The following is a 24,044-nucleotide window of genomic DNA, read 5'->3' on the forward strand; positions in this document are numbered from 1 at the left end:
TTTAAGGGATCCCATAGGTGGCAGCATTCCTCAGGGTGTCCTGGCTTTTGTGCAGCTACCCCAGGCTGTACAGGCGGTGGACGTCCTCAGTTCACAGCATGGCCTCTCCCATGCACCTGCAGTTTTAGCACAGGCAGCAAACAACTGTGGATTTCTTTGTAGCTCCTACCAAGTAGCCCTTGGATAGTCACAAGCATTGGGTGACCTGGGCCTGCACTGGAGATCCCCTCAGGAAGTTTCAGAACCAACATAGTTGAAGGTTGTATTCAGACCACAGCAGAGTACTGCCCATTTAGCCCCACAAGCTACAAAGGGCAGTCTCAACAGGCACCAGAGCCCACTGGGGAAAATCCCACTCACGTATAAAACAAATAAGGCATGGGGATGTAAGGTACAGCTTAGGGAATATAGTCAAAACCATTGTGATAATGTGGTACAGTGTCAGATGGTTGCTGGACTTACCATGGTGATCACTTCATTAGGTATGTAAATGTTGAGTAACTATAAATGTTGAGTAACACCTGAAACTAATATAATATTGTATGTTAGCTCTATATTTGATAAAGGACTTAAAAAATAAAAAAAAAATAGAGTTAGTTGTACCAGTCAGAAGTCTTATAAACAGGCAATTATTAAAGTAAAGAATATGTACCTACCACAACTCTATATACCCTATTGAATACCCTGTGGGCTCAATTTATCTTTAAATTATCTTTGGCACTCACCATCTTCTTTCTATTCTCACTTCCAACACCTTAGTTCAGGTCATCACAGTTTGTTTTATGTGCACTACTCTGAGCAATAATCTCCACTTGTTTCCTAACAGTCTCTACCCACTGCAAACCATTCATTCTACTTTCATATTAGTCACCTGAAGGCACAATTTTGATTAAGACATCCCTTTGCTCAAAATCAGCTATTGCCCTTAACTTGCAACACAGAATCCTGTTGTGGCATGTCTTTCAAACCGTTCACAGCCTGACACCAATTTACCTTCTTAACTCTTGCTTCTACAGTTCCATCTGTGAAGTTTATTCTCACAAGTACTTAGCAGGATTTTAGTTTTAACTATAAAATTATATAATTACCTTAATCTAAAATTATACTTACAGTGATGTTTAGATTTTAAATGATTTAAGGAAATGCTAGGAAAGGAAAGAGTATAATTATGAGATAATTTAAGTAGAAATTTCTCTGCTTCACACCAAAATAGTGTTCTAAGAAAACTGTAGAACTTGACTCTAGAGCTTTGTGATTTTTGTCACATATGTAACTTTTCTACTCTGATTTTATTAATTAAAAAGAAGCCAATGTGGTGTTCTAAAACTGTGGTCAATATAAAATAAAGGACTAAAAAGCATTAAAAGTGTTCAAACATTTATCTTTATTTTCTATTTTTTTTTTAAATTTCATTCACTAATAATAAATACTCCTAGAGAAATGTATCCTCCTGCCCTTTACAGTGAGATATGCCAGATCATTTTATTCAAACAATGATATACTTCACTAATATGTTCCTTGGCAAAATGCCTAAAGAGGAGAAACAAGTTCTAATTTTTAAATACTCAGCTTATTGTAGCTTAGGCTGAAATGCAAAATTAATGCAGGCATCAAGCACACCTGAAATTCAACATGCACTTTTATATGGTCCACGTGGATTCCAAGAGATTGATTTGATTAAACACATAAGCAGAAATAACAGTACTCTTGTTAATTTGCTATTTGGATAAATTTGTGTTTTTAAAATAACTTAGGAGTGTACACTAAACTCAATTGCCCATTGAGTTTTATTATTTGCAAGATACCATATAGTCATTTGATCAAAATCTTCCTGCTTTTCCATGAAAAAACTTTATTCATTGGAAACCAGAAACTTAGGATTAGCAAGTCCAACGGAAACAACAGGGTCATATTAAAATAATTTGTGGATTTTTCTTTTCTCCTACTTCTGTGCTCTCATAGGACAATCTTTACATACTCTTTCTTTTAGACATGCACATAAATAAACATACAAAATGGTAAAAGATGGATCATACTACTGAGGGCTTACACTTTTTGGTTTGAAGAATGCAGCAGAATACCACATATTAAAAGTAAATGGACACATTTCTAACATTCAGCAGAAAATTATAAGTTTTAATTAATATACTCATGCTTCCCAAATAAATTTTTGCAACATATGCAACAATTTCAACATTCAAGTATTTGATTTTCAGATTTAATTAACTACAATGCTAAAATACCTCAAATGATTACAGGTTTCCATTTCAAATAGTTCTGTTAAGTACCATAAAATATCTTAAAAATAAATTTTAGGTCCCTGAGTGGATTAAATTTATATTATTCTTCTGCTATGAGGAATAATTATTATCTGTTTATTGCCCAAGAGGAGAGTTAGTTCCTAGAAATAACATGTTAGTTAAATTTTGTTCTATGCTATTTCAAACAAAAATTACCCACCATACATTAAGACTTGGGTCTGTATGTAAGAAAATTTCTTGTTTGAGATTTTGGTAAGACACAACACGTGGAAAAAATAGAGCTCTTGGAATAACTTTGTAAAGTAACTTAGAAAATAAAATGGTGTAAAATGCTGTAACCACAATACACAAGTAACGTTTCCTCCAATAATCATTAAAGATGCAGTTATACCAGACTTTCTTTAGCCCTCTTTTTTTCATTCTTTCATAACTTGGAAAAATGGCTTCCTCACCAAAACTGACCATATTTACTCACACATTGCCCCCTTGTTATGAAAAAATCTAAAGAAAATATGCACACATGTTAATTTATTTGAAGTTGAAATACATATGCTTGCTCTATTTTAAGAGAAGCATGATGGTTGAAACATTTCATTTCTCAGAAACTTAATGGAAATATTTCCTAAATGTACAGTGAAGCCAGTAATAAAATATTAGTAAATGGAAAAATTATACTTGTTCAAAATCCATTAACTATTTTACAGCTCTATAGAATCGTATAAAAATTTAAGTCATCTTCTAACAAGCAAATAGTCAAATAAAATATGTGTTTTGGTATCAAAAATGTTCCATTAACTTTTATTATTCTCTTTAACCTTTTTTTATATAATATGCACAAAATGGAGGAACAAACTCAGGGGCAGAAATTATGGTTATAAAGGTATTCACCTGGGTGACTCAGAATTTAAGCTAGTATTCTTACCCTAAGAATGATAAAAGTAAACTCAGAGAAACATTCTTTTTTGTCCTCCATCATCAGATAACTTCTACCTTTCAGGGAGGAAAATGTTGACATGTTTATTTCCATCTTCCAATGAATTATATGAATTCCAGATTCCTGGAAATATTGACTATAGATAGAATATACGAATTTAAATTCAGATAGACAAGAGTTCAACAATAAGTTCTTCCATCCTTACACTGTCTGCTTATTACCTCCAGTTTCCTCATTCATAGAATGTGAATCAGAATAATGCTGGTCTTGTAAACTGACATGAAGCATTCCTGTAAAGGATATAATACAGCATCTGACAAATCTTATAGTGCGTGTTTAATAAACTCCATTACTATTTTACTACATGTAGAAAGATAACTTTAAAACACAATGATAAAATCTACTTTTACTGGAAGCTTACTAACATGCCAGGCACCACATGAGTATTTTACATGCATTATCTAATTTAACCCTTATGATGTTTTTAACCCATTTTACAGACAAGATAACTAAAGGGGAGCATTCTCTTCTCCAAGCATTCCAACGACACTAACATTTTGTAGTTCTTTTGAACTGCTGGTTTAAAGAGAAGACTGACATGAAAGGACATGTCTTATACTTACCCTAAAAATAATAATTTGGTGATATTTCCCTCCACTTAGGCAGATGTTACCATATTAGAATAGTTTTCTCCTAACATTTCTTGAATTAAGATATCATTAGATGAAATTATATAAATCAGGAAATTGATACCTTTTTAAAGGTCTGTTTCACTCTATGTTTATTTTACCAGATTTGGAGTTTGGCATTTTGTTCTACTCTGCCTAATATGAATAATCGGTTTGATTTGCTTTTGTGTAGGTTGACGTTATAGATAAATTTGGGGTTTATTTCTTTTAACTTTATTCTTTAATGATAAGAACAATAAAATCTTCAAATGAAATGCCCAGAAATAAATATAATTATTTCAAAAATAAATACATAAAACATGTATAAGTAAACATAAAATTCAATCAATGCCAAAGTTTCAGCTCTAATTGTGATATGAACCCATTCTCATACGCGAGTGAGTGTATGTTTATATGTGTATGGTATGAAGTTTTGTTTGACTTGGAAGTATGCGATAAAGGCAAATATTAAATATTTGCCTTCATCGTACTAAATATAGAATATGTGCTAATATATTACCTCTCAGGACGCTATTTCTAATAAAGGGAATAGTTGAGAAAATGGTGCAATTCACAGGACTTTTGAAAAGGAGAAATCATAACAGTGAGTGAATTGGGATTATATCCCAGCAGTGAAGTGCAACAGCCAGATTCAAAAATGTTTACACAATCCTCAACCTGCTTAATTTATGAACAGAGCTATAAGTATTGACTGAGTCTCCCAAACCAGGGCTCAGCCTCAAGAGAAAATCTGACTTTCAATATTAATATTGACCACAAAGAAAAATTTTAAATGCAGCCAAAAGTTTGACAATATCGGTAATATTATATAATCATATATGTGGCTATTGTTAAATTATTTTTTTAAAAGAAAAACTGAAAGTTTTGGTGTCATTTTTAATGCATTAGTGCCATTTGAAAAAAAGATTTTTAACAAGACATTTGTAAACAAAATGTTTCTAAAATATTTAATCAATAAATGTTTTTTATTCCTGAAAAATACATCCAATAACAGGTTATATAACAGTATTTTTCTCTTAAACTTTACATTATCAAGACATTATACTTAACATGTACATGTATATGCCCCTCAGCTTCATATATATACATATATTTAAAAATTTATATGGATATAAAGCAATATGTCTGTATATATATGAAATTAAAAGGAGCTTTCGAAATGTATATATCTTGCAATCCTCTCATGTGTACTTCTACCATCATCTTACAACCAGCAAGGATAAATTTTGCATTGACCAAGGATTACCCTTGGTTCCTTAGATTTTAATGAATGAGTCTTAAAAGATTTATAAAATACCCAGTGTCAGTATAAAATCTGTGTGAAATATTTTGCACCTTTCTAATGAATGGAACTAAACTTTCCCAAAGGTTGAAAACAACTATCCAAGACAAAAGGAAAAAAAAAAAAAAGAAAAGCCACAACTGAGTGGTGGTAGAATAGTGAGGGCAACACCGTGGTGTGGTATCTATCCAGCTTTAAATCCCACCCTTCCCATGGTTGTGTAATCCTCTTTAGGTTTCTTCATATCTCTGAGACTCAGTTTCCCAATTTGTAAAATAAAGATAATAACGAGACATGTTTCAGAGGTAGAATTACCATGAAGTGAACAAAGCTTAAGTTCAGGGCCCTGGCAATGTGTTCACATAATCAGGTATTTTTGTAAAATTTGCAGCATTGTGTATTTTTTTAATAGAGACAACCCCCATTGTAACTTCATACATATTCTACTTTTCTTTTTCACTTCATGGTTTATATATTGAGGATTAAGTTAGATAGTACATGTAATGCTTTAGGTTTATACCTAGAACATGGAAAATATTTGATTAATGTTCATTATCATTATTATTATCAACTATCATAGGCAATTTTCTTGTGTTTATTCTTCCCACTGCTACATACAATTGATAGTTTCATATCTTCAGTAGTATAGGTTAGGGATATTTAAGAAAGAGCTCAGTATACTAACAGAGTTTTCTTTCCACTCAGCAAATATGGAAAGAGAAAATAGTATGAAATATATTAATCCAAATGTTAGATTTATAGATACATACTTAAGAAGGGGTAGCTTTTAGAATTTAATCAATACCATCTTTATATATTGGTGAAAAAACCCAAGACATTTATTCAGAGAGAATTGTGATAGCACGCAGAGTAAACTTACCTTGTCAGCTGGCTGTTGCAAGAAATGATGATTTCATGGTTGAACTCACCAGAATTACACAAATCTTATCAGAGCTATAACAGAATCATCCAAATATTCAGGGATTTAGGAAAGTACAGAAAGGTGACCATGCCAATTTCTGAGTCACAGTTTCATCATTTGGAACACATGATATCTATTTTATATTCATCATGGAAATCATATTCAGTTGATATATTTTACCATTTATAGTAGTAATGCCCTCAGACCTTCTAATCACATACCTAGAAGTTACAGGTATATTTGTACAAATTATGATTAATCACACAAAGAATTACAATAAGTGTTATTGACTTGTTATTAAGTTTCACGTTTTGAATTTTTAATTATTTTATTCAAACAAAGGAGATATATACATGCCCTAGGAAGGAGTAAAATTCACTCAGAAAATATGACTTGTATTTCAATTAGGAGTTTCAGTATTACCCTCATTGAATCATTGAGTCAATACAGGAACTTATTTCCTGCTTCAAGATAAAACAAATTTAAGATAAATACGCTAAAGTTGACTCTAGCAACAGTTTAAATCCTGAAGCATTATTGATCTATACACATAGAATTGCTTTTTGAATCACTTTTAATGTAATACATATTTTTAAATGTAACTTGCCTTGCCTTTTCTAAGTCAATCATGAAATTATCTAATGAATTAGCTGAGAACTAGCAAGAAAGAGAAAATTGCTTCCTTTTGCTCTACTCAATAGAAACAGAAAAGTAAGTTCTTTCCAGGTAGTGAGTTGAATGGTGAAACTCACAGTGCCATTTCCTGCTTCATGCTATGCCCATTTAGTAAAACAGAATTGGTCACTGCCTTCTTAGCGTTGTTTTTCAGAGATGTCATACGCACTGCAGAAGAGCTGACTAAGTAGCTGGTTGATCTCTCCGCATAGGACTTCCTCCCACAAAAGAGTTGGCTATTGAAATGCCTCCTGAAGCTTTCGCTGAGTAGGTAAAGAGCAAATGGATTGACACAAGAATTGCAAAAGCTCAGAACCCGAGCAACTAAAGTGACAATCATATGGCCTAGAGATGGGTCAATCTGGTTGTAGTTGAAAGACCTATACATGTAGAGGATGTGATTTGGAAACCAACAGAAGACAAAGCAGCCCACAAAAACCAGCACAATTTTTGCCAGGCGTTTCCGTGTTTCCATCTGCAAATACAAAGAAATATTCTCATTGGTTAAAATGCATGTTAAAAAAAAAAAAAAAAAAGCCTTCCAAGACGTTCTAATGGTCCCAGGCCCAAATGGCAGAGAAGCTGGACCTCAGTGAGCCATAACAGAGCTAGGATATGGCCACACATTAGAGACCCCCCAGTGCTCCTTCTAGTTCAGGCCAGTACATGGCCCTCTGACTTTTACAATCCTTCCTAGTAGTGACAGCCCATGAAATAGAACACAAAATAGCAGTTACTGCAGCTGACCCCGCATCCCCAACACGCGCACGCACACACGCATGCACAGGCTTACCTGCTTTTTGGTATGTTCATTGTATTCTCCAGGAAGATTATGTACACTTTTAATTAATGTCTTTGCAATATGATAATAATAAACACTAATAATAGCAAGGGGTATGAGGAAATAGACCAAGAAGACGAGCACTGAATGAATCTTTGGATGTAATTCATCAGTCTGAGGGTAGGGTACGCACGCTGTGAAGCTGCCATTATCCAAGTTATCAATGCGCACCACCTCTGAAAACACTGCTTCAGGAACAGCCAGCAGCACAGAAACTACCCAGATGCCGAGGGCCTTCACACAGGTCCACAGCACCGCCCCTGACATCTGGATGTCCATGGGATTTACAATGGCTCTGTACCTGGGAAGACAATACATCACAAATTACTCTTAAGAACGAAGAAAAGAAAGGGGAGGGGAGAGGAGGGGACAGGAGGAGAGAAGGGGGGAGGAGAGTGGAGGGGAGGGGAGGGGAGGGGAGGGGAAGGAAAGGGAGGGGGAGGGGAGGGGAGAGGAAAGACAGGAAAGAGAAATCTTTCTAAGAGAGAGGTGCCAGCACTCCATTATTCCCTAGCTGTTCTGTAGTGTATGGAATATCTAAGATCCCTGATGCCTCCGTCTGAAAGTCATTCCACTGCTTATTAGCACAGAAGACAGGAAGACAGAGGAAAATATCTGAAGTTGTCATTTCCCAAATTGTAGTAATTTGTTTAGTACTTACACAGTTTTGTGGTGCTTTTTTTTCCCAAAATCCACACATACTACAAGTATCCTCATTTATTAAATGTTATTCTTTAAATACTTGTATTTTTAAAAAATCTCTCACTACTGTAATTGCTATAATATGCATTAACCACAAAATATAAAACGTCCACAAAATAATATCATCAAATTCTACCTTGATACTCTTCTTGAGTTTCTGAGCCTGAGTTCCACACTTTTTTTCTAAGGACATGAGTAAATCTGACAGACTAATCCAAACTGGGTGTTTCTCCATAATTCAATCATAAGAACTGAAAGCAATGGAATAATATTCTATCTTTATACTTCAAATTTATTTAATGTCAGGACCTCATGACATCCTCTCTTCTCCCACCTGACACCATCATAGAGGTAAAGAAACCACACTTCAGAACCCAATGGCCTAAACTATCCAAACCTACAATTAACTCAATCAATAATAATGCAAACAAAGCAAAAAATTGTATGTAAACCTCAAATTATTTATATTTGCCTTTGAAAATATTTCAGGTTAAGGTATACCTAGGAGGTTAACAATATACAGTAAAACGTGACTTTAGTCAAACAAATCTGAGGTGTTTTCTCTGATATCTGTTGAAAATTCACTGAAGGTCTTTTTCTTCCTCTGTAAATTGGGGATAAAAACACTTCCCTCAAACTTTCGTGATTAGAAAAAAAATGTATAGAGCACCTGCTACAGTGAGGTGCCTGGCAATGAGCAGATACACACTATACCATAACCCTGTATTTACACTTGATTTAGCCTAATGTTCTAAAATTTCAAAATATCTCAAGCTACATAACAAGCGGTTAAGGTCTCTTTCTGAGGTTCTGTAAAGATGCTACCCATTCCCCACAGGACATAAGAGCTCCCAGCCTCAAACCAGCTCTCTGGATCCTGTCTCTGTCCTGACTTTCATCAAAGTGTCATCCCCAGACCTTCAGTAAGAGAAAAGCCATTTGCATTTTGATCTGAAGGACCTTCCCACGTGAAACAGGAAATGTATAGAAATTAAAGTGGAGGAATAGCAAGGGGCTTCAACACCAAATTAAATAGCGTGCCATCATGCATTTTACCCAGATTTTACACATGGCAGAACTCACTCAGCTTGTGTTCCCTTCTCCTATTGTTTCATTTCACATTCTTAAGAAATTTAAGGGAGAGTTACAATCAGTAACTAGAAGGAGCTATTTTTGCTGCTTTATTTTTTAATCAGATTAATACATTCACAGAGGTTTGTTTGTTTGTTTTATGAATCAGAGAGCATTAAAAGTCCTATAAAGAAAATATAGACGTCCCTTGTTATATCTCAAGTCCCACTCCTGAGTTAAAACAAATTTCACATCATTTCCTCCATATATCTAAAAAGTGCTTCTGTCACTAACTCTTGAATCAAATATTATAACCCTTAGTTCTTGACATCCTGTTATGGTAGTTGAAGATTTTCTCTCTACTACATCTATTTCCCTCATTCCCAATTTCCTGATTTAGTAAGATATATTATGTGTTTATAATATAGTCAATACATAACTATTATGACTAAAAAATAGCACTCACTGCAGAATTAAGTAGTATATTATGAGGACGTTCTCTTACTTACACATGGCTCTGATTTTCCTAGAGTTACTATGTGGTAATTTTTTTTCATTTACATAATTTTCCATTTACTTGAATTTAATCCTTTTCTAAAGGATTAAACCACCTCTCTGAATAATTGAAGCCCCAGTGCTTGAATCTCAGTTCTTCTTTCTTAATTTCTGACTTTATCAAACTGATTTCTACCTTCTTTTTGGTTTTATTTTCTAAGATAATTTATTAACTTTAGTTTACATCCTTTCTTCTGAATTATCATTATTTTTAAATTCTAGAAGATCTTTCTAGTTTTCAAGTTAGCATATATCTATGGATCTAATAGAGAAAATGCTTAGTTTTTTTCTCCTTCTAGAATAGTGCCCAGTTTTGTTTGTTTGTTTGGTCTGTTTATGCTGGGACCATATTCCCCTTAAATATCCACAAATAACAAAAGAAAGAAGAAGATCTACATTGGAAGTTGAAAAAATATTCTTATTGAAAAGCTGATTATGAAAGAAATTAAAATTAATAACAAATAGATGAATCAAGGGAGGTGTTAGGAAGAAGTGAAGGTTTAGCATTTATTCTTGCTCCCCATGAAGACCTTTGAAAAACAGGAAATAGAAGATATTGCCAAGAACCTCAATTAATTAGCAGTGTTCACGAAGGATGGGCTGTGGACCTAATAATATTTAATATTTTGCATCAATAATTAAAACAATAAGTTAAGCGATAGCTCATTAAGTTTGAAGCTAGCAAAATCAGGCTGGATCATCACTTTGGAACATGAAAATGAAAATAACCTTGGTCATGTGGAAACAAATGAGACTAAAAGAACAAAAACAGAAAATACAGGATAAAAAATAAATGGAAGTTTGATGAAGACATGTGTTCTATATAGAAAAACCAATGAACATTCAAAATACCAGGTTGTCAGTACATTTAGGGTGTGTCTGAGGTTCTCCAACGAGCTGAAGAAAATCTATGAACAATAATAAATAATCTAATAAACAATAACAAAATATTGTCCAAAACCTATATAAGACCTAGGAAATTGTCAACCCTCCTGGGAGATCTGCAATTGCAAGGACCAAGGTAAATCGTTATTTTGGGGGTTGAAACACACAAATAGGAACTGTACTACTGGTGACAACTACCAATAAGTAAGTGTTGAAATTTACTGTCTGATCTTATGGCTCAGCCAGAATGGATGGCTCCCTATTTATTGTATCACTAGGGGCAAAAGTCTGACCAGTACATCTTAGAAGGTCTTTATTTCCACCTAGAAGTGGACAAAGAGAAGCAGCATAAATAATTAAGTAAGAGACTTGTCTGAGATGTCGTAACATGGTATAGCGCAATAGGCAGCGTGCTGGAACACCGAACCAAGCATCTAGTTGCCTCCCTAATTACCAAGAGTACCTTCTCTTTGAGTCACTCTTTGCTCAATACTCAGAGAGGGAGGTAGTAGTATACCATTTTAGGACCCTCAACTGTACAGTTGAAAATAGCACTCTTATTTTAAAAATGAGGAAAATAGTGCCTTATGGGCATGCTGTTTGTGCTATTTTATCATTTTGTCCAACTTGAACATTTGACCGTAACAGGTGCAGGACTAGTAGCTAGATTCCAGAAGCCCCAGCCTGGTTTATTCTCTTCTAATTTATAGTGTGTCCCAAAGGTTCCAGGTCAAGGTGGATGAATAATCTTCAAAGCCTATAAAGTAACACATAAATTATGGCAATAGTGTGAATATTGTAAGGGTTGTATAGCACCTAATTCAATGTGAGAATTAGAAGGGGAAAGGAAGTAAGCTAGAATTATTTGAGACTAATGAATAAAAGCTATCTGATTTATTGGAGTCAAATATAACAACCTTTATTTATATATGGAAGAGCCATATAAATTCAAATTAAAAAGTAATAAATTAAGTGCAGATTGCAATTCATCTTGTGTCTACAGCTATGTAAAAATAACAACTGAACACTTGTTATGCAAAACAAATTGTCCTTTTGAATTAGCAGGTAGAAAGCTCTCAAACAAATACAAGACTCACATTTCCTGAAAGTATGGGTCACTTTTATTTTCCCTATACCCGGTTTTCCTCCCTTTTTTATTCCCTGTATGTTATATGTATCTTTATCTTTAAGCTGCCTCAAATTCTTTTGGAAGAAGGTGAAAATGAATGCCATCACTTGGAAACATGGGTTATCTGTAGGGTGAGTGTGGATTCTTTTCTTAGGTATCTATAGCCAGCCTGAACTCTTCAGAAGAGCTTAGAAAAGCACGCTGAGTGCTGATCTCAGCACCTACTGAGAGAAGTAGGAGCTTCTCAGCGTACTGCCCAGGGCTGTGGACCAAAGAAGAAAGCATTTCCAGTCAGGTCTAGCTGGTTAATCAGTACCAAGCTTCTGTCAAGAATTTTGGTAAGAAACCACCAAACAGATAACGGCCCTCCCGCTCAGCACTGGACAAAGACTAATGAAAAAGCTTCCTAAAACCTTGGGAGTGTTAGACCTAAGGGCCACAGTTGATCTGTTTCAATATTTTAACAAATAGTTATGCTGAAGAAATTATCTGTTTGCTTTGGTATGATATGAATGATTCAAGGTTCATACCTAAGAGAACTAGCTCAGTTACGGCACAAAATCTGTTTATCCTAAGTAGCAAACAAAAGCTTGAGATTATTAATACATAGGCACTTTAGTCAGATTAGGTGCAATATTATTTTTCCCTTCAATCCAACATTGGCTATTTTGTATCAGAAAAAAAAACAACATAACCTGGTACATTCCATTGATATTAATTTCATTTTTATTGTTTTATAGATTTTTAAATTTTAATTTGTAAATGCATTTTAGTTAACATTTAAATAAAAAAAACAGAGTATGGAAATGATATCTAGTTTTACACTTGTAAGTACATAAAAGGATAACATTTATAGTTTAGCACTAGGAATCTGTGGGAATTTTTGCTATAAAGGAAAAAGGAGAACCCATTCTTAAAAGTTACTTTGCATTTTAATTATGGGTTTTTAGAGGCCAAAAGATTTTCAAGAATGAAAGAAATAGTATTCTAAGTTTGGAACCACAGCTACCATAGTAGATAATGAAGAAGATATCTATAATACAAACCACAATCAAAATGTGATCGATGGAATTCCGCCTACCCAGTATCACAGTACACATGTCCCAACACTGGGGGTGGGAAAGTGTTTGTGTAAAACTGGTAGTAAATAGAAAGAATACAACACAGAATATGCAAATACTTTTTACCAGCTATTTAATGTGAGCAAGCAAAAGAAGTACATTTTTAAAACAGTAATCAAAAAATCCAGCAAGATAAAAGTAAAAAAATAAACTGAGAGCACTACGGTCACCACTGCAGATCATGTACTGTCTCTCCTCCCATTGTGGTTATGAAATGCTTTTGAAGCACAGCCACAGTGGACACAAATGAACGTAATCTTAAGGATGGATCAGCTGAAGCTACTCATAAGAATTTGGAAAGTCAAGGGTTAATAATCACAAGTAACAAAAGTATCACCCATACCACCCATGTGAAACTAGGTGATTTACACATGATGGAAGGTAGATTCATAAATATTGTATTTCTTATTTCAGTTTCTGCTATCTAGTGATGCTGTCATCAATGACATATAACATCAACTTTCCATTTTACATTGCTACATGCTTTCCAAAATCTAATTATCTTCCTGTTTCTTTTTCTGTACTACTGTGATCTCTATTTCTAAACTCTCTACCTTTATTTTCTTAGGGAGACAGTTCAGCCATTTCATGAAGGTAGAATATTTGGTTTGGTTTAGCAAACTATTGAATTTGTTGTTTAAAAACTATCATAAAAACTCTTTTATTTTTCAATTATCCTCTTGTTACGATCATTACTTCATTTTGAACTCAAGGTGTTTCTTTTATTTTGCAATTACGTTTATGACATTCTTTCATTCTATTGAATCTAATGAATCAACTTTTGCCATCTTTTTTTATTATTCTTGGGTGCTTTGTTTTAATGTTTTAGTCTTCCATTAAACAGGAAAAAAATAGTAATTTCTTTTTACTAAGTAATAATGTGGCTTAATGGTAAAGACTGCAAGCTTGGAACTGGTTTCAAATGCTGGCTCCTTCACTGTGAGATCATGAAAATGTTGCTTAATTTCAAGCCTTAATTTTCTTCAGTTTAAAATGGTAATTTAGTACCTACCTCATAGCATTTAAGGATAATAAACTCACGCAAAAAAAACTTAGCACAGTACTAAGTGAAATTAGTCTTACACTTGTTTCCAAATCCACAAGAATAAAAATATTTGGTGAGATAAAGTATGAGGAGATCAAGTACAAATAGACACTTAGATTACTATGTTCTGGAAGAACAACAGAAGTATAGACAAATATAACAAAATATTTTCAAACCATTTCAGTTAATGTTTGGGATGTATTGTGTTATTTCATCACCAGTTATTTCAGTTCCTTAATTTATATTTCCAAAATACATATTGATAGGCCAGAGTAGTTTCTGCACCACGTAGAAAAGGCAACCCACCTTTCTTTATCATTATTATTAAAGTATCCATGCTTTAATTTACAAAGTACATAATACACATAAGAAACTGGAAAAGTCAGTAAATATGTGAGGAATAGCATTTTCTCTAACCTTTGTCAGAGCCAATTTACCTGTCTCCATGACAATAGAGAAAAGAAGTGTGAAATATACTTGAGTCCTAGGTCTTGCTAATAACATTGCCTTTAAAAATGAAAGCATAATGATAGTAGTTTTAAATGTTATAGTGCTAGCTATTCGTTAAGTTTTATTTAATAACTAAGTAGAATTTTTAAAAACTTTGCATTTAAAATAGGTCCTCTAAGGAAGGGCAGTTAAATTACAAAGTCACATTTTAATTATGAATTTAAAGAAAACTTGTTTAAAAGATAATAGAAATTGTGTCATAAAGTAAGGTGTGTAATTTATCCAACGGCACCCATTTTTATAGGAATGTGGTTTTAGAAAAAATATTACACAGACAAGAAACAATCAATAGTATTGGGTTTAAAAAGACAGTGGCTGTTCACTGCATATTGTCTTCTTTCAATGAAGATGAACTTTTCAATGCCAAAGTGATGTAAGGGTATTATTGTATGTGTCAGGAAATTTAGATGGACTCATTTTTCATTACTAACAATATGTAAAATTAAAGAGGAGAGTGAACACCACCTTAATCATCCGACTTCAATTATTTATACCCCTGAGGGAATTAGAGTACAGCTCCATGCAATGATGCCCAACTGGACATTTTGCTCCCACCTCCATCCAGACATCCCTCCTGCTTAAATGTGTGAAACCGTTTGGAATGTAGAGAGCCTGCAGCAGTGGCACTGGATTCTCTCAGCTCTGCCAGGGGAACTTACATTCCCTGGGCCTCAATAGCCTCACTTGGAAAATGACGCAGTTAAACTAGTTGATTTACAAGGTAGAATACTGGACACTTCCCACCTTTAAAAATATGTGAAAAGTAGGTTTGACATCAAAGATGTATTTTTACAACACTGTTTTAAGATACAAAATTTTGGTACCTACCTATTTGTGGGAGAAAAAATATATATATGTAATATATTTATAAATTTATATATATATATTTATAAATATATATATAACACTTGACTTGAGTAATTAAAACAAAAAGTATGTGTAAAGTCATCTGTCATTTACCATTCTAGTTGTTTTTGCTTCAAATAGATAGCAGAAATTAGTTAATAAGTATAGGTGATGTTTCCTCTTATTTGGAAAAAAATCAGAATCAAGCATTTCCCTAATATTAAGGCAGACACTCTTACCTATCAGGTTGTTAAACTACCGAATAAGGAAAGTGAACGTCTCAGATTTAAGGCACACACAGAAAGCTTACACAAGATAGAAGCTCTGTTGCTCATTTATTCTATAGCCTTTTAATGATATAGGTAATAAGATTCCCAAGGTATGTGGAGGGGAGGAGGAAGACTATTACATGCAATTTTAAAACTAATTTCAAAATAATGCAATTTTAGTTATCTAAAAAGTAATAATTTTTGTATGCTTTTCAAGCTTCATATCTCAGTCCATTTTAACTTTTTTTTTTTACTAATTCTCAGACACTCCCTCTCCCATCTCCTCTTCCTCCTCCCAGCTATTCCTTTCTCCTCCTCTCCCAGGTGCACTTCCTAGCACTTTCCTAGGCCATCCCACCAGTACCTGTGCCCTTACCTGTCGGCGCTGAGGGCAGTGAGAGTAAATACAGACACCCCCACGGAGGTGAGCTGGATGACAGGAATCAGTTTGCAGCCCACCTTCCCGAACATCCACTCGTCGAAGAAGTAGCGCGAGGCATCCACTGGGACACAGGTGAGCAGCAGCAGCATGTCCCCAGCCGCCAAGTTGGAGATGAAGATGTTGGGGACGCTCCTCATGGCGCTGTTGGTGATGAAGATCTTCACCAGCATGATATTGCCCAGCAAGCCCACCGTGATGATGAGCAGGTAGAGGGACGGGATCACACAGCGGATCACAAACTCGGCGGTGGTCCCGTCGGGGGCGGGCAGGAAATCCCTGTCCGACACCCCGGGAGAGACACCGCTCTGATTCGCGCCGGCGGTCTGGGAGAGGTTGCAAAGAGACTGGGGGGGCATGGTCTCCTCTCCAGCAGAGTCCGCCGGAGTTTCCGTGCGCCCAGGTACCCTGAAAAGTGGAACGCGCACGACTCAGGCTTAATGGATTTCCCTCTCGCCAGGACAAGTGTACTGCCTGCGGGGAATGCGTCACACCGCGCGTCCCAGGGACCACAGGGCCGGTGAGAGGGATGTCCGCACGCTTCAGTGCTTCACTTCTGGAAGGCGCACGTTGGCTCCTTCTGGCTCCGAATTTTAAAAAATAAATACCAATTTAAAAGGCAAAGCAGTTGCTTCTTCGTTCCAATCTTCACGGATTTATTCTCGCTTATAGCTGGCAGAGAATAGCCCTTTTGTGAACAAAGATTTATCCCTCTGGGATTAATAATAGTACCTGCCCGACTGTTCTTTGGGAAGGGAGGAAGTCGTCCTGTCGCTGTCCAGAGAACCGGAGCTGAAACGCTGGGAACTAGCATGAGGCAGCTGGCACTTGGCTGCTCCTACAGCTTGGCTCTTGTTTCTGTTATATTGTGTGGGACTGGAGGGGATCTGAGACCTCTCTCTCACACTGAGTCCCTCCATCCCTACCCGCCTCCGAGCGGGAGGAGCCCCAGACAAGAAGTTTGTGAACCTCTGAGGATTTGGAGGCTGAACTGACAAGTCGCTGATGTAACACTAAATTTAGGAAAGAGAATGAGTGACAAAGGCTGAAGTAAATGAGTGCAATTCCCTCCCCAGTATTCTTCCATGATCCACTTTTCTCACCCCATATGGAAACTCTTTCCTACAGCTGGTATATTATGTTAAAATTTATGAGTTATTGAAGTACAACATGCAGAACAGACACAATTCTTTAACGTACAGTTCAATCTAACCACCATTCAGAACCTACAATCTAACCATGATCCTTTAAGGTAACCACATTCATTCTGCCTTTTATCATCTAAGAGTAGTTGGCCTGCTCTTGAGCATAATATAAATGGGATTATAAAGCATGTAATCTTGCGTCCAGCTTCTTTCACTCAACAATACATTTGTGAGATCCACCCATGCTGTTATGTATAGAATTTGTCATTGCTCTAAAGTATTCCAGTATAAATCACATGCATGTGTAGGTTGATTGGTATTTGGATTCTTTATAGTTTTAGCTAATTTGAATAGTGTTTGTGTCCTGTCTTCTGATGCACGTTTGAATCCCAGATGTAGATTTGCGAGGTCACAATGATTATGTTCAATGTTAGCTGAAACTGACAATTTTTCAAAGTGAATTCCGACTTTTTATTTTCTTTTGATGACTTGCTGGACAATATCTTTTAAGGCTACATATGTACATGCCTATGACTGAGAAATGCCAGCCCTAAATATATACTCAATATATATCTGATGCAGTATTTCATCTTTTTCTGATACACTATTTTAAATATGATATCCCTCAGAACAAAATAACTTCCTAAATTAACTACCTGAGTCTAATATAATATAAACTGCCCAGAAATGGCACAGTTTTGAAGTTAGCCAAATAACATTCTATTCATTAGGGGCAAAAAACATTTGATTGGTTCTTGGTTGTTAAAGAATAAAACTGGAACGACAAGGAAATTAGTCAAGGACTACCTGCAATGATCTAGCCATAAGCTGATGAAATATGTTAATTTGTAATATCTAAGCAAATTTTTCAGGTATTGTTGACCAAGAACAACACTTAATTATCATAGTTGAGTTAGACAAGGTAAATAATTGCATATTAATCAATTTTATGTTTTCTAACTCAATCTACTTTTCTTGGATACTCTTCTCAATATACTCTTCTTGGACTCCATCACTTACAATAATCTGTTAAGTTAAAGTTGGCTACATAAAATGTTTGTATACATATATTTGAGTATATATGAACATACTACATATATTTATATATCATGTATATATAAAGCTGAGAATATATCCAGGTATTTTATTTTCAAAGTTATTTAAGTTATTTTCTTTTAACTTCCAATCTTATCGTGCAAAGTAAATTACCAAAGCAATTTTCTAAATTATGAAATCTCTCAAACTTTCAAACTGCAATTATCTCCTTTTAATGTTTTATATGAAAACATATTGCAGTCTAAATTGCTGCATAGCTATCTATGCTATATCTATGTCTGTATGATGCTAATTGTTTAGCTTAGATGAGAAAAAATGTTTACTATAAAAACTAGATTTAAAAACATCCAGTTGCCTGGCATTGTAGAAAAAAGGCATCTGAATTACATTGAATTTTTCCCATTTCAAGTGAATCCACATGTATTTACTTAAAGCCTTTGATTAATGGGAGTGGAGAATATAATGAATGTTTTAATAATGATGGCTTTACTAATACCATATTAAAATATGTTATAAAGTCATTATAATTTGCACTGTTTAGATGTATCACTAAATTATGTATAAGTACATGGGTATCATCTCAACTGTATAGAATCAATTCACATCATAAACATCTAGTGAAGACACAAACTTTCTTTTATTATAATCAATGTTCCATGGACCATGTTATGTTCATATAAAAGTATAACACATACAATTATGTACCGTGCAGAATACTTGATAATGATAATAAATGAGTATGTCACTGGTTTATGTATTTACTATACTCTAATTTTTATTATTATTTTAGAGTGTACTCTTTTCACTTATAAAAAAATGTTTTCTGTAAAACATTTTGCCATGAGATGCTGGATCAGCAGCAGCTTCATCTATCTCCTGTTTACCTCGTTTCTTGGTTGCATAATTCTCTTGTGCTTGATTTAATCTTATGTTGTTTTGTTCATCATTGCATACAAAATCCATTCCTAATGTTGCCAGTAAGAGGTCATATTGAGTGATAGACCTGGAAATGCAACTCAAAGTGATTAAGGACAAGGAAAGTGGAAAACCAGTGTTGGTTATTGCTCACCAGTCAGACAAGTCTCATTCCACCATAGCTACAATCTTGAAGAGCAAGAACAAAATAATGGAAGTTGTTCAAGGATCTGCTTCACTGAAGGCAATGAGACTAACAAAAATTTTATAAGGTCCTCTATCACACTTTGAGAAACTTCTAATGAACTGTGCTGGATTGAAGACCAGACACAGAAGCATATCCATAGCACCATAACAATCATGGCTGAAGCAAAAAGTCTGTTTGCAATGTTGAAAGAAAAAGCTGGATCTGACTATAATGTTGATTTTACTGCTAGCTGTGGGTGGTTTAAATGACTCAAGAATCATTATCATTACATAACATGAAAGCGAGTGGTGAGTCTGACAATGCTGATGTGAAGGCAACTGAAGAATTTTTGGAAACTCTAGATAAGCTGATTGCAGAGAAAAATTACTTGCCATAGCAAATATGCAGTATGGATGAAACCTCCCTATTCTGGAAATGGATGTCTAAATAGACTTTCGTCAATAAGGAGGCAACATTAAAGCCAGGTTTCAAGGCTTTTGAGGACACAATAATGGTCTTGCTTAAGGACAATGTTACATGCTACAATTTGAAACCCTTTGTGATCTGGCACAGTGAGAACCCCAGGTCCTTCAAGCATATCAATAAGCACATATTGCCAAGGTATCGCAGGTGCAATAAGAAGGCATGGATGACCAGCTCTTTTTCCAAAATGCCTTCCTGAATTACTATGCCAGTGTAATAGAGAACTACTCTTTGGAGAATAACATACATTTCAAGATTTTGCTTATTGTTGATAATGCTCCCAGAGATCATCTTTTTATTGGTGATTTCCATCCAATATCAAAGTGGTATTATTCCCTTGAAACACCACCTCTTTGATCCAACAAATGGGTTAAGGAATTATAACAACTTTTAAGGCCTACTGCTTGGGGAGAACCTTTGCCCAGGCTATTGCTGCAACTAAGGAAGACAAGGAGAAGGTCCTGATGCCTTCCTCAAAGGATTAAAATATCTATGACTGCATCAAGAACTTTGCTTGGGCTTGGGATGTTGTCGTCAAGGAATGTATAAATGGCACCTGGAAGAAGATATGCAAGAAGTTAGTTCATGACTTCAAAGGATTTGCCAAGAATGACAAAGCTGCAAAAGTCAACATGGCTGTTATTGAGAAGGCAAATAACTTTAACCTGGGTGTGAATGAGGATGACATTAGGGAGCTCCTAGAGGTGGTTTCTGAGGAAATGACTAATGAGCAGTTGTTGGAACTGGAACAGGAGCACAGAGCTGAAGAAGAGGCAAGGGAAAAGGAAACTGCAGAAGAAGAAAAAGAATTCCCAAGAAAACTCACAGTGAAGGGTATAGCAGAAGCTTGTTCAGACCTCTATGAGGTCCTTAAAAAGTTTGAAAGCATGGACGTCAACACTGAAGGATTTTTATTACTAAAGAGGAACATTCATGGTGCATTATCTGCTTACAAGCAAATCTATGATGAAAAAAGAAACAAACCAAACAAACCACCATGGACATATTTCTGAAAAGAGTGACACATCCTCAAGAAAAGCCTCAGGTGGGTCCTTCAGGAGGTGTTCCAGAAGAAGGCATTGTTGTCATGAGAGATGATAGCCCCACACCTGTTCCTGACCTTAAGATTTTCCAGTGGGACAAGATGTGGAGGTGGAGACAGTGGTGGAGATAATTCTGACCCTGTGTAGGCCTAGACCAGCTAATGTGGGTGTTTCTGTCTTAGTTTTTAACAACAAACTTTAAAAAATTAAAACTTAAAAGTGGAAAACAGCTTATAGAATAAAGATATAAAGAAAGAAAATATTTTTGTGCAGCTATACAATGGGTTTGTGCTTTAAGCTAAGTCTTATTATAGTAGTCTAAAAGTTAAAAATATATATATGGTTATAAATTTTAAAAGTTACAGTAAGCTAAGGTTAATTTATTGACAAAGAAAGAAAAAATGTAAATACATTTAGTGTAGCCTAAGTGTACAGTGTTTACAACATCTACAGTAGTATATGTAATGTCTTAGGTCTTCACATTTACTCACCACTCACTCACTGACTCACCCACAGCAACTGCCAGTCCTGCAAGCTCCATTCATGGTAAGTGCCCTGTGCACCATTTTTATTTTACTGCTGTATTTTTACTATACCTTTTCTATGTTTAGCTATAAATACTTATATGTTTATACATAAATACTTATCATGATGTTACAATTACCTACAGTATTCAGTAGAGTAACATGCTGAACAGGTTTTTAGTTTAGGAGCAATAGTCTATACCACATAGCCTAGGTGTGTAGTAGACTACATCACCACCTAGGTTTGTGTAAGTGCACTCTATGATATTCACACAATGACAAAATCCTTAATGACGCATATCTCGGAACGTATCCCTTTCAGTAAGTGTTGCATGACTGCACAATACCAAAGGCACAGTCCATGAAGGAAAGAATGAGCTCATTGAGCTAATCAAAATTAAATACTTCGGTTCTGCAAGGGATCTTGTCAAGAGAATGAGAAGACAAGTCACAGACGGGGAGAAAAAAATATACCAAAAACAGTCAAAACTCAACAATATGAGAACAAACAAACTAATTTAAAAATAGGCAGAAGATCTGAACAGACACCTTACCAAAGAACATGGACAGATGGCAAGTAAGCATACACAAAGCTGCTCAACGTCATGTGTGATTAGGAATTTGCAAATTAAAACAACAATGAGATACAACCACACACCTATTAGAATGACCAAAATCCAAAACACTGATGATAACAAATGCTGTTGAGGATGTGAAACAAAAGAAACTCTAGTGTATTGCTGGTATTGATGCAAAATGTTACAGATGTTTTGGAAGACAGTTTGGGAGTTTCTTACAAAACTAAACATACTATTACCATACAATCCGGCAATTGTGCTCCTTGATATTTACCCAAATGAGTTGGAAACTAATGTCCACACATAGTCCTGCAGATGCATGTTTATAAGAGTTTAATTCATAATTGCCAAAATGCTAAAGTAACCAAAATGTCCTTCAGCGGGTAAATGAATGAACTATGGTGTATACAGACAATGGAATATTATTCATCTTTAAAAAATGATATAACAAACCCTGAAAAGACGTGGAGGAAATGTAAATGTATTTCACTAAGTGAAAGAAGCCAATCTGAAAAGGTTACTTACTGTACAATTCCAACTATATGACATTCTTGAAAAAAACAAAACTATGGAGAGAGTAAAGGGAACAGTAGTGGCCAGGGCTTACCCTAGGGAGGATGGAGAAAGGAAGAGGAATGCACAGAAGATTTTTAGGGTAGTGAAAGTACTCTGTATGATATCATAATGGTGGATGCACGTTATTATACATTTGTCAAAACCCATAGAATGTACAATACCAAAACCCATAGAATGAACCCTAATGGTAATTCTGGGTAATAATGATAGGTCCATTAATTATAACAACTTACCACTCTGTGCAGGATGTTGATAATGAGGGACACTGTACATGTGTGAGAAAAGAAGGTATATGGGAAATCTCTGTACTTTCACTCAGTTTTATTTTTTCTGTGACACTATTGTAAAATTGCCTTTAAAATTGCTCTAAAAAATAAACTCTAGTTTTTAAAAAAGATAAATATGATAAAAGTCATATTTATCTAATAAGATGCTGCATTTTACATATATATATAAAATGTAGCATCTATATATATATATATATCTTATATATATAATATATATATGCAGCATCATATATATATATATATATATATATATATATATATATGTCTATGAAAACTACTTGATAGGATTATCTGCTTTATATTTTAATGTTAAAAAAAGTCTTATTTGTTTTTTTAAGTAACTCCACCCATGCCTAAAAAAAAATTGTACCAAAGTACATCATAAGCAAATCACAATGACAAAGAGAAAATTATTAATATCAGCCAGTAATATAAGTAAAATAATAAACAAACAGACATGTATAGGGACACAAATAAAACAACAAGAGACATTTTACTGGAAACATTGCAAGCCCAAAGACAGTGGAGCAGTAAGTTTAAAATCCTAAAAGAAAAGAAAATATCACTTAAAAATTTATACTCAAGAAAATAACTTTCAAAAACAAAGGTTAGATACATAATTTTTCAGACATACAAAAGATCAAAGACTTATCACTAGCAGACCCTGCACTACAGGGGTAAAAGTAGTTCTTTACACAGATGTAAAATGATTCTATCTACCTGTAAAAATGAATAAAAGCATGTAAATCTTAAATATATAAATTAATTCCTTATTATTTAAATCTTTTAAAAAGATAATTGAGAAGGCAAATATATATTGTGTGAATTATAACATACATGGAAGTAAAATATGATAATAATGGCACAAAGAAATGGAGAGGAGAAATGCAAATACACTCCTGTAAGTTTCTTATCTATATGTGAAGTGGTATAATATTACTTGAACACTGACTGGAACAAGTTGACTCAGATAATTAGGTTAGGTAGGTTGATAGTAATACCCACTTGTTCTAATTAGCATTTATAAAATACTTCACCAAACAACAGCAGTATATACATTCTTTTCTACTGCAT

At 34.7% G+C, this 24,044-nt stretch overlaps 1 protein-coding gene across 1 annotated transcript; it reads right to left on the minus strand.

The window, feature by feature from the left end:
- Nucleotides 1–1,395: 1,395 nt before the first annotated feature.
- Nucleotides 1,396–17,111, minus strand: NMBR (neuromedin B receptor). The gene is made up of 3 exons (XM_019756629.2): nucleotides 16,114–17,111; nucleotides 7,557–7,905; nucleotides 1,396–7,238 (listed from the first exon to the last, which is right to left on the minus strand). The coding sequence occupies exons 1-3, from the start codon at nucleotides 16,533–16,535 to the stop codon at nucleotides 6,837–6,839; spliced, it is 1,173 nt and encodes a 390-aa protein (XP_019612188.2). The 5' UTR covers nucleotides 16,536–17,111; the 3' UTR covers nucleotides 1,396–6,836.
- Between the last annotated feature and the right edge of the window lie 6,933 nt (nucleotides 17,112–24,044).

The sequence above is a fragment of the Rhinolophus sinicus genome, linkage group LG05, assembly GCF_036562045.2.
Source record: "Rhinolophus sinicus isolate RSC01 linkage group LG05, ASM3656204v1, whole genome shotgun sequence".
In the NCBI taxonomy this organism is placed as follows: Eukaryota; Metazoa; Chordata; class Mammalia; order Chiroptera; family Rhinolophidae; genus Rhinolophus; species Rhinolophus sinicus.